At 42.7% G+C, this 12,980-nt stretch overlaps 1 protein-coding gene across 1 annotated transcript in view; it reads right to left on the bottom strand.

The window, feature by feature from the left end:
- The window catches only part of LOC126309833 (discoidin domain-containing receptor tyrosine kinase B-like), a 271,956-nt gene that overhangs the window by 80,934 nt on the left and 178,042 nt on the right, over positions 1-12,980 (bottom strand). The window contains exon 6 of the mRNA XM_049992104.1: positions 517-690. Coding sequence (XP_049848061.1) covers positions 517-690 — 174 coding nt within the window. The remainder of the gene's footprint in view (positions 1-516; positions 691-12,980) is intronic.

Below are 12,980 nucleotides of genomic sequence, written 5' to 3'. Positions count from 1 at the left end.
TGTGCCTGCTCCAGCACTATACTCCGTTCCTGATCTTCCACATTTCGCCACCTATTCTGTTTTATAGAACTTGTGATGAGGCGTGCGCGTCCTACACCTCGTCGCCAGTCGTGGTTTTATTGACGTTCAAGTACTTTGCACAGATGCTTACGATGGTAGGACGCTGACAGCCAGCACTCTCGCTGTTTGGGAAATATTTTATCCAAGGCATCCGAACGATGAGAATCTGCCATTTGTCGAAGCCGTATCTGTTAGTGTACTTCACCATTTCCGGTCCCTATAGTAGCATTGCTAGAATAAGTTTCCATTTGTCTCTGCTCATTTTATATACCATCCTTACTGTGTTACCTGCCAGCACCGCTACCTGGTATCGTTCGATCTGACTTTTGAGCACTGGTCATAATGTTTTGGCTCATCATTGTAGACAACAAGCATACACTTATCATTTACGAGTCCCATAACCTGTAACGTAGAGATGGAAAAGGAGACAAAAATTTGGTGAGTAAGAGTTCAGACCTCTGCCGTATCCGACGTCGATGCGGAAGTTGTCGGCGCCCAGCTGCCCGTCCACGAGGCGACCGAGCCCGCCGACCAGCATGCCGCCGCGGTGCTCCCCGTCATACGTGGCGTCCGACAGCTCCTGCGACACCGCCACCGTGTCCTCCGGGATCGAGTAGGACACGACTCCTCCTGAGGGCACAAACATCACGACATTGTTTCCTGAGTATGCTCTCTCTCGCCTGTAGTACTGTGCTACTGGTGTCTTGCTGATTACTTGCGAGGACAATGTTCAACTAAATTACTTTGGTGGATCCCTAGAAGAAGCTGTCGCTGACAGGTGCATTATGATTGAAGCTATGGAAGGTTTCCTACAGCTCACGACTTTAGCTAGTATGTTCGATGGACATCGTGGTACGTTACAGGGCAGCGTTGTATTTGTTGGGGCTTGAACAGTATGATCGTGTGTAGGAGATCACAGAAAATGGTATTTCCGATAAAAAGTTTCGAACCTGGAAGTTACATGAATGACAGTCTGACTGAAACAGCGGAAGCACTGCAAGGCGGGTTTAAATATCGTCCCAAGCAGCAGTCTCCAATTGGGCGACATTTCCACTACTAGAGGTATGGTGGACATATTAACAGCTCACGGTCCATATCTCAGACGTTTTCGTCTAGTGGGATGTCGTAAGACATCAGTCCGTGCATGTGAAGAGGAAGGTTCCGCTGGACTTGCCGTTTTCAGTTGCCCCATTTTTCAGGTAGAGAGAGTGCCGACAATTTGACTGCAGTCTGCAGTCAATTGTAAGTGAGGAAACTTTTCGGTTACAGTTAATGTGACTGCGCATAGAATATCTAAAAGGCAGCTGCATTATTTTGATTCTGTAAGATCATATGGACGCTCTGGATAGTAAAATAACGTCGACAGATCACAAAAAGCGTTTCCTTCGTTACAGACAATGATAGGCAGACAAAAATTTAATTACGAAATACTTTAGAATATATATAATACACAAATAAATACGAAACATTTAGAAAATAAAAGAAAGTTAAAGAGAATACTATGGTCACCCACATAGGTGTGTGTAGACTCGGGGATTACCGAGAGAAGCACATACCGGAGGGAGGACAATATAGAATAATGTAACAGCAATGAGTTTAGAAGTAGGTACAGTTGTAGTTAGATGGCAAACTTCGAGTTCATCCGAGACGCACGTAACGTATCTAATAATGTAAGTTGGGAGTTATTCATTTAAAACTTTAGTTATTTACATTGATTTTATGTTTTTTAACTGATTATTGTTTACAATTTTATGTTTTATTTCCACTTTAATGTAAGAAGTGGTTGCTGTTAACATAATTTCATACCGGATGTTTAAAATCATTTATTGTATGTCATCACGACTATTTAATGTGTCCGATATGATTAGAGTTTCTAGATAAAAGACCAAAAATTCGTGGCAGTAAATTGAAACTGAATTGAAACTGAAAATTGAATGAATGATGGCCCATAACGGCTGGAAAGAGTTTCAAGAATGAGGCCATCCTTGCAGATAACATGTAGTGCCGTCGTGACCAAGTTCAGTATTTCGTTTGTCGTGAAGTCTTTAATGTCTAGTATTTGGCTTAGTGTGTATGTTATGTTTGTGGTATGCCGTCTGTGTAATAGAGACTAGGAGCAATAAATTGAGTCTCTCGTTAGGTACTACCAGGAATGACGAGTAATCAAACTAAGGATCGTCATATTATACCCGTGCACTCTTTTGGTCTTCCTCAAAATATCTAACACAGTTCGAGTGTTAAAGATCTCTATTAAGCTACAATTCACCTCCAGAATTCTGTAGGCAACCAAACGGATGCACATGATTACAGACTAGATTTGTATATCGTTCGATAGTGACCGACATTGATATACATATCAATGGAGTCAATTTATCCCACGCAAACCTATTAGTGTTGCCCTTTTGGAAGATGGAAAACAGCGACTCACGTGAATCTCGACGCGCTCGTACGCTTCGCTAGCGTCGCGGCTCATCAGTTCAGCATATCATGGTTCGTATGCACAATTACCTACGCTAATCTCAGCTCTCAGTGTCATACAGTGGGGAGAGGTTCACATGGCTCTGAGCACTATGGGACTTAACATCTGAGGTTATCAGTCCACTAGAACTTAGAACTACTTAAACTTAACTAACCAGAGGACATCACACACATCCATGCCCAAAGCAGGATTCGAACCTGCGACCGTAGCGGCCGCGTGGCTCCAGACTAGAGCGCCTAGAACCGCTCGGCCACGCCGGCCGGCTACAGTGAGGAGAGAATCATAGGTATAGTACGATGATTTCTGCACCCTGCCGCAAAGAGGAGGTTCTCGATGGTGTGGTTGCTCGTCTGTTGTATCCCATTTAAAGGAAAAGTTATTTCAAACTATCAGCTCTACAAGAATCCATACGCACCTGAAGTGCACCTATCAATCCAAGTCAAGTGTGCGGCTCCTCGCTATTCTCCGACGTTGATTAAGCGTCCCTTACTCACCTCTTACCTCGCTTACTTAAAAACTGTAAATCTGTCCTCTCTGTTTTTCTCAAAGCAGGCAAGGAATACGGTCATATTTGGCATTCCTGTTTACTTCTCTAATTCTAGACTCATTTTGCACTCCCAATAAATTGAGAACGTCATCTTGCATTCCATCTATCCAACTGTGTGTTCAATGTAACCCATAAACAGCATCTATTTCCGCACCTTCCATTCCTACAAGGGGATGCCTGAAGGATTAATCCTAACTCTACTACCGATATGCACAAACCCTCTATTCCTTTAGACCATTTCAACTTGATGTCCGCCTTCCAAGACTCATTTGCACCCACCAGAAAGCGCAACGATTTCAACTCCCTGTTAACCATTGGCGCTTCGATTTCAAATCTTCCAAGACACACGCAAAAATTGTAGAACGAAAGCAGGGCTCTGCCCTCGTGATAACCTCCTCACCATTTATTTCTGTCCTGTCGAGCTCCACAACCACAAACTAACGTGGAAACTTCACAAAAATTCTGTAGTTGAGTGAAGTGATCAATCTATTATCTAGTCCAACTAGCATTCCTTTAACACACTCACAGACACCAATGTCACATGGGTCTCCGGTCCACCTATATTCTTTCACTTCTTCCAAAATGTTTAACTACAGCTTGTTTGCCATATCCGTCAACACTTCTCCGCTTAAGACCTATACGTTTATGACTTTAATTTTTCTTATACATTAAACGTCTCATACATTGAACACCTGACACTTTCCACAAGACTGACACCAGCCACCTAATCATGTATCTGACATTACCAACCATCGCACACAAATGTGATTTTACCAACACATTCCCCTAACTTTACAACTTCACACCCAATCCCAGCGAAACTTGAAACTCCTTCCCCTATCTGACTATGATATCGACTCGAAGATTTAACCTTTTATGGCTTGATATTATTGTCCGTTCCACTTTCCTTGAACTGATTTCGTATCCTAAAATATATGTAATATACTTGTTTTTGCTAGTTATTTCTCAGCAGAACCCACCTTGCACATCCGCCTGTGACACAAGGATGGAAGATAATTGTTAAATGACTAAAGCGATGCACAAACTCCAGCATTGTCTCATGCAGTGACTGCCACGATACATTCTAAAATACTAGGGATAAATAAACGTATAATGCAACTACTCATGCGTGAATTTCACTGTGATTGGCCGATAAAGGAAAGTTTTATTTGCTAAAAAACGAATGTATGCATCTGACCATGTTGAACAGTTATCGCGAGAATAAAGATAGCACGTTTAACCATTGGCGTGTTTAGTCTCTCTGACGTCCAAATTGAGCATAACACTAGAAACAAGGCGCCACAACGGCTATTGTAATTCACTACAGCGTTTGTTGCCAATCATGCCACGTTGCTGACACAACATGCTACAATCATTACACGAATCTACTACCTCAGCTATTGCTGCATATTGTGAAGGAAAGAAGACTGAGGTACAGCATTTCATAGCTAATGACGTCAGTAGATATGGAGGAGAATTCCGCTAGTGTAAGGACGGTCTGCAGCAATTCCATAGAAAACATGTCGGCATTCATCTTACATGATTTCGGGAAATCACTATACATCTCAGTCTGAATATCTGGAACAATACCTTACCCTTGTATTCTCTGCATAGGAGTCCATTACCTTATCAATTGCGCCCATCACTTGAGAGTCAAGATTGCGGATGTTTGAAATACTAAACTACTGGTCATTAAAATAGATACACCACGAAGATGACGTGCTACAGTCGCGAAATTTAACCGACACGAAGAGGATGCTGTGATATGCAAATGATTAGTTATTCAGAGCATTCCCACGAGGTTGGCGTCGGTGGCGACACCTACAATGTGCTGACATGAGGAAGGTTTCCAACCGATATACAAACAGCAGTTGACCGGCGTTGTCTGGTGAAATGTAGTTTTGATGCCTCGAGTAAGGGGGAGAAATGCGTATCATCACGTTTCCGATTTTTATAAAGGTTCGATTGTAGCCTATCGTGATTGCAGTTTATCGTATCGCGACATTGCTACTCGCGTTGGTTGAGATCCAATAACTGTTAGCAGCGTATGGACTCGATGGACTCAGGAGGGTAATACGGAAAGTAATACGGAACGCCGTGCTGGATCCCAACGGCCTCCTATCACTAGCAGTCGAAATGACAGGCATCTTATCCGCATGGGTGTAACGGATCGTGCAGCCACGTCTCGATCCATGAGTCAACATAAGGCGACGTTTGCAAGACAACAACCATCTGCACGAACAGTTCGACGACGTGTGCAGCAGCATGGACTATCAGCTCAGAGACCATGGCTGCAGTTACCCTTGACGCTGCATCACAGACAGGAGCGCCTGTGATGGTGTACTCAACGATGAACCTGGGTGTACGAAAGGCAAAACGTCATTTTTTCGGATGAATCCAGGTTCTGTTTACAGCTTCATGATGGTCGCATCCGTGTTTGGCGACATCGCGCTGAACGCACATTGGAAGCGTGTATTCATCATCGCCATACTGGCATATCACCCGGCGTGATGGCATGGGGTGCCATTGGTTACACGTCTCGTTCACCTCTTATTCGCATTGACGGTACATTTCAGATGTGTTAAGACCCTTGGTTCTACCCTTCATTCGATCCGTGCGAAACCCTAAATTTCAGCAGGATAATGCACGACCGCAGTTGCAGGTCCTGTACGGGCCTTTCTGGATACAGTAAATGTTAGACTGCTCCCCTGGCAAGCACATTCTCCAGATCTCTCACTAATGGAAAACGTCTGGTTAATGGTGGTCGAGCAACTGGCTCGTCGCAATACGCCAATGTAGTCTTGATGAACTGTGGTATCGCGTTGAAGCTGCATGGGCAGCTGTACCTGTACACGCCATCCAAGTTCTGTGTGACTCAATGCCCAGGCGTATCAAGAACGTTAATACTGTCAGAGGTGGTTGTTCTGGGCACTGATTTCTCACGGTCTATGCACCCAAATTGCGTGAAAATGTAATCACATGTAAGTTCCAGTATAATACATTTGTCCAATGAATACCCGTTTATCATCTGCATTTCTTATTGGTGTAGCAATATTAATGGGAGGTACTGTATCTTATAGGTCAAGAACGGGACAGGCTGCTCCCAGTTTAAGTAGGTCACTAATTTTCGAATAATTCGCGTCTTTATTCACATAACAGCGGAGATCTTATGTTTCTGATCTGCTTCTTAGATTAAAAGTACGTAAACGTTAGCATTGTGCTGTAATTGTGTGCCGTTTGGTAATGGTCACAAAGGCTGAGGGTGTCTGTACAGCACCAGATGCCTTGCAAGCCATCACAATAGTTCAGACAGTGCTACGGTGAGTCGACGAGTGCGGCAGCCTTATGGAGTCTTGAGTGGGATAGCGATCAAGCCGAATCTCGAACGCTGGGACTGTAGGCAGCGGCGGACTGTCATGTGCAGCATCGGTTGCATGGAGGGAGCAGTGCATGTTGTCTGTGGATTGGTTTAGTTGTATTTTGAAGTTGTGTGGCTAAACAGCAAAGACACTGAGTCATGCAGCGTGCACCTTGTGGGAATAGTCACCTTTGAGAGCTGATGACACATGTAATGGACCCTATATGCAAAGAGAATAGGGCGGCAGATTTTACTTTACCGTTTGCAGCTGTTTTGGAGCAGAACCCCAAAGTCTGGGAGGGTGAACCTGGGTGACGAGAAGTGATACAACGTGTGATATTGGATGGTTGCTGACAACATATAGTGACAGCCCCCCTCTCAAGGAGGATTGGGTAGCCATAGCTTTCATTGTTTCTGGCGTGGTGCAGCCTTGTCAGGAAACATATGCCTGTGAAGGTGAAAGAGCCGCGCCAAACACGCGAGGAGTGGGCAGTATGGTGTTTTGACGGTTACTGAGAAAAATGCGTCTGGAGTGCACAGATGTGGCGGTGATTTGTGAAATGTGCCCAATAGACAGTATTACTCAAGGAAGCTGTCAAACATGGCGGTATGCAGCGGTTGTTAATATCGTGGCTTACCTTCGTGGATACCAATACAGTACTATTTTGAAGCTGTGTTGCTGACTGTTGACTGTCTACTACAGGCAAATGAAAACGCAGTATCGTTAGATTGGTGACCATGTCTGCCCAGTTTAGTCCCACTGAAGCTGTTGAGGGAAGGCCTTAGTGGATATTCGTGTTTGCACCGCTAAAATATTGTTCATAAATTCTCATTTTTTTAGTTGGGCGTCATATTATCTTTCAGGATTGAAGCTTAGCTCCGGTAAGGGGTCGTCACAATCTTACGATATGATGTTTCTGATATTAATGGAAGGCTCACGTGTCTATGTGTGTGTGTGGTGTGTGTGTGTGACTGAGTGTGCGTGCTTGTGTGTGTGTGTGTTAGGGACGTTTTCAATTAATGAAATAGTTCGGATTAAGTCGGTATCGTAGGGGTAAGTCAGAGAGTAGAAAAGGAGAAGGTATTAGAATTTTTCGTAAGTTCACACTAGCACAGCTACAACCAACACAAGGAGGAGATGGTGAAGATATGCAGCAGAAAGATACAATCAGCTCTGTCAATCATGTACAGAAGATCGAGTTCCTACATTGGCATCAATCGCCAGGCACAAGTTACACATTAAAAAAAAAGGCAACATGTAGAGAGAGAGAGAGAGAGAGAGAAAGAGAGAGAGAGAGAGACCAAGATATATTGGTTAGCTGTTGTTACGTGAAGCAACGAGCTTTACATTGTATGTAATAATACATTCCAGAGACTTGACAATGCAGATGAAAGCCCATAAAAAATTGTTAAGCAAACGCGTGGAATGAGTACCAATGATCACTAGTAAAGAAGTGGAATACATTTGGTCATGGCGAACAGAGCCTCACAGCATTACCTCCCACTTGTCTCCTTACATGCTGCAGGTTTCCATCTCTGAGCCAGTTAGTTATTAGGATCAGTGGTACTTGTGCCGAAGTGCTCGATTCAATGTTTATTGTTCAATGATTACTGCAGTTTAGCACCTGACATCCATGTATTAGACATTCCAGCACTTCTCGTTAACTTGCTGCTTAGTGTTCATGAGATGACAACATCCAAGTAACCATGCCCTAACACTCATCCACTTAGCAATTGCCTGCCTACTGAACTGTAAATCGGAATACGTAAATGTTAACTTGTAGTCACGTTTTATTTGCACCGAAAGACACTCCACAGTTTACACAACACCATCAAGATAACACAGAGTTGATAATTCCTGGAAGATTAAAACTGGGTGCCAGACCGAGAGTCGAACTCGGGTCCTTCGCCTTTGGCGGCCAAGTGCTCTACCAACTGAGCTACCCAAGCACGACTTTCGTCCCACCTTCATAGCTTCAATTCTGCCAGTTAATCTCATTCTGGAAACTTCCCCCAAGCTGTGGCTAAACTATGTCTCAACATATCCTTTCTTCCAGGAGTGCTTGTCCTACATGGTTCTCAGGAGACTTTGTGTGAAGTTTGGAAGGTAGGAGGCGAGGTACTGGCACGATTCAAGCTGTTAAGGCGGGTCGTGATTCGTGCTTGGGTAGCAAAGGTACCGAGTTCGAGTCTCGGTCTGGCACACAGTTTTAATCTGCCAGGAAGTTTAATTTCAGCGCACACTCCGCTGCAGAGTGAAAACCTCATTCCGGGAATATAGTGGTGTCTCTGCTCGGCACCGCTACAGATGTTTACCTACTTGATTGCGATGTATTCATTCAGTGTAATGTATATATTTAATGGTAATATTATTCTATACTACTTAGGTTATAGTTTCAGCGTTTAACTGCTGATTCATCTTATGGAATGTAAACTGCAAACACATGCATGCAATATCCTTTATTTAGAACCACAACCGGTTTCATAGCTTAAACCCACGACTTCCGATGGCTACGCAAATTACGTCATATGAGATCCAAATGTCAAAATCTGAAACATGGCTGCGAAACAGAAAGTGTACAAATTTTAAGAGGGTGAAAAAATCAGCCGACAAGTTACAAGTCAAAGGTCTATTTAGCCCTTGATCTAGGTTTCGATATTTCTAAAACTATCTATTTCAGAAGGAGTTGGCTTTGTTACATCCCATGTTGATTAGCTTCAGCTAATGTACTTTACCACCATGTGGCGTAATACGGCCCACTCCTACTGAAGAAGATATTTTTAGCAAAATCGAAACCTAGGTAAGAGCTAAATAAATAATTGGTTTGCAACTGGTTGGTCGATTCTTCAACCTCTTCAGTTCCAATTTGGAAATGGACACAAGACCTAGCATTCACTGTCCAGGTAACGGTAATACGCCAAGTGAGCGTACTATCGAGTATTAAATAGGCTGAATGATGCCATCATCATCACTTGGCGTATTAATACTTTGTGGACAGCGAATGCTGAGTCTCTTATCCATCGCCAGATTCGGATCTCATATGCGTATTTTATATACCCACAGAAAGTTGTAGCTGTAAACTACGAAACCGGTTGTGGTTCTAAGTAAAGACTTTTACATACAACTATTTGCGATTCTCATCCCACAAGATGTACTTTCACATCTGCATATGTGCTGAACACAATGTAGTTTGCAAAATGCTGATTAGTTTCTAATTGAGGATTCCGAATATTCTTGATTTAGAAGGTTTGCGAGACCTTTAACATACGGGCAGAGTGATTTACTTCGACACTTAGTTAATGAACGTTTTTGTACCATTATTTTGGGATTTAGTATTATTAATTTTGAACCAGTAGGATTTTGCTTGTATTACTGTTCTTTTTTAAAATAACAGGTTTAGGAGAATTTTACTTAATTGTTCGGTGATCTTGCTCAATTGTATTATTGTTACTAAATGGTAGCACTGTTTAGTAATGATTGCACTTCACAGCCACCTGCCACTCCTACTCCGTAGCCTATGTTTCTGCTACGCCACTTCCAACGCAGCAATGGTCTTTCCATAAGTAAGAAGTATACTGCAAACATGGGCGTCATCCTGCATTATCCTGCACGTATAAAAATTTTATTTACGGTGCTACAATGTTCTTGTACATAGAGAGGTAAGAGACAAGGCTTCACTATTGTTTACCATACAAAAATTCAAGTTTATGATCACCTCTTTGTATTCTCTTGACCATTTCTGTGATGAGATAGAAGTTGTAATGGGTTTATTTTTCAGTTTTTGTGTTGTATTTGTCACTACTTACATGACGTGTAGATGGCTCTCCATTCATTCATCAGTATCCATTAGCTTCTCCAATTCATATTGCAATTTTGCAAAGAGCACAGTGGTTTCACGGTGTCAACACAATTTGTAAACAAAGCCACTGAGATTAGGTACTCCGTCTTAAGCAGTGTACACACTTTGACGTATTGGGTCTTGGCATATTGCTGTTTCTATGTACTAATCCAAAAGTATTTAATTCTGATGCATGACTTCCTGTTATTCATTTATCGATATGGGGGAAACATCGCAGTCTGTGCCAGCCGCCAGCACGAGCTCCTTACAGCGCCCTTATTAACCAGCGCGGTCCGAAGTGGCTTCTCATGTTCGAAGACCCTATTCAGCGGAGCGTGGCCACGGGCGTGATGTGTCAGCGTTTGCTCAGCCAAAGATCAATACTGGGATTTCTGAGGGCTACTGTGCAACCCGACAATATTCAGACCCTTCGTGAAACATAGCTCTCAAAGTTTTCCGTAAAGCTAGAAGTGCACCTCACCATATCAGGGGGAATCCGTCAAGTGCCTTTCATACGCATTGCTCGCAAAGTTCTGGTTCCGACAGGTGGTGGCAGGAAAGTTTTTAACTGGTTTTGGTAGGAAGTTACTGTTTAAGATTCCACTGACATTGCAATTTTTAGAATCAGAGCATATTTGTATACGGATCTTATTGAGACCGTGAAAAACAGAGTAAAACTAAAAAGGAAGGGTCATTAGCGGTACGATTTGAGACGTTTCCTAACGAACGAATAATTTTGAGCAAGTTTCAGATAGCAGTCGTCCTCACGCAGGTTTCGGAATCCCTCTGACTAGCAATTGATGTACGAAGAGATAGTGTCGTATAATCCAGAGATGTACGGACACCGGTTCTATAATACTGACTCCTGCTATGACTTGTTCGGCCAAGATTGGATTCCTCCCAATTGACATTGATGAAGGGAAATGGAGATGGTGTAATGCAAAGCCAAACCGCACGCGTAAATTAATTACATGCAAAAGCAACGGCTTCAGATTTCGCGTTGAACAGCCGAAGTCTTTGTAATCTCTATTACAAGGATGGACGTAGAAAGACTAATTAAACGCTGCTGTTGCTTCGCATTTCCTGTGTCAGCCATGTATATAGGCACATCACAAACCTGCAACATTGAGTGTATGAGTGTATTACACCAACAGGCGTACGAGAAATCGCGAATTATTTCACTACGAACGGGAGAGGTAAGATGAAACCCTTATTCATCTCAAACGATAATACGTGACTCTAAGGTTTAAGAATTATTATCTGCGTGAGCATAACAGATAACACGTATTAGCGTAGAAGAAAGCGAACGGAAAAATAAGCCTCTATTTTGTGGAATTGTGTATTTCACTCCGTGATATGTGATTATGACAGGTTGTGTCCACTCTGCGCGTTAAGAAAGATTTGTTATTCTGCATCTGGTTTTCGGGAGAGTTGGACATGAAACACTACGTACTTGGCGTACTTATCAAACTAATTTAGTTTTAGTTTTCTCAGTCATTAAAATAAAACATCAGGAAGGTATCAGTCAATATCTGTACGACGAATTTCCTATACATTTCGGGTTCAGATCAGTTAGTGCTGAGCTTCTTATGGTCACATGATAGTGGAGCGTTAAACTCTAGCTTCTATACCAACAAAAGTTAAAACTTTTCTGTTATCATGAGTTGAATCCTGAAATGAGCTCATAGCTCTGTCCTTACTAAAATCATTGTGGTGTGATGTTAAGGAGACTTTTGACTAAGGGACATTAGATACAGGGCATCGCATTAAGGACTTGGATTCCGATTCCAGCAATGGAATATAGGACCTATGTGGTCTCTGTATAACAAGAATGTTTTTAATCGCCTGACGACCAGAATAATAAAGCCTGCCTTGTTGGAAAAATATGTCTCAAAGCCAGACACAATTAACGTGACCTGTCAAAGTGGTTAAGTTTGCATGTACAGTAAATGTAGTGAAAAATAAATTCATCCAAATGCCTAATCTTCATACATTTTGTGCATCTTAAATGATATATGTTAGATCATTAAGGCTCCAATTAGAGATTGCAGCTGAAACAAAATATATTTAACACTTTACACCAAATAATTGAGAATGTGACAGTAAAATACGCACTATTCGTTAATTAGAATTAGCTTACAGTATGTTCCACTGTGAATGTAAGTAATTTCAGTACAAGTCGGTGTTTTTCCTCCCGAAGTACATCGTACAATGTGTTGCCTTCGTTGCCACCGTTATTGATCGTGTCATCTACCGAATTGGTAACACCTATTTATTTCCCTTTATGATCCACATATACCGCACAGTGAGTGCTATACGGTTGTCAGTTATAATGTACTAGCTGAGTACCTGGCGTAGTCTGGCTTTGTATTTTTTCCAATCTTCTTTTACTTCACGTCTCCATCTTCCATCTCTCACTCCACATCCTCCTTTCCCCCTCTCTGTCCATCTGTTCCAACCCCTCTCTCTGTTCATCTCTTCAGCCCTTCAAACTCTGCTCATCTCCTCCTTCCCCTCTATTTTTCCACCTCCTCCTACCCCTCTCTCTGTCCATCTGCTCCTCTTTCTCTATCCGTTTCCCTCCCTCCTCTCTCTGTCCATCTTCACCTCCCCCATTTTCTGCCCATCTCCTCCTGCACTCTCTCGGTCCATCTCCTTCTCCACTAATCCTGCCCATCTATTCCTCAAACCCTATTT

The sequence above is a fragment of the Schistocerca gregaria genome, chromosome 1, assembly GCF_023897955.1.
Source record: "Schistocerca gregaria isolate iqSchGreg1 chromosome 1, iqSchGreg1.2, whole genome shotgun sequence".
Classification (NCBI taxonomy): Eukaryota; Metazoa; Arthropoda; class Insecta; order Orthoptera; family Acrididae; genus Schistocerca; species Schistocerca gregaria.
This window is presented reverse-complemented; position numbering and strand designations above follow the sequence as displayed.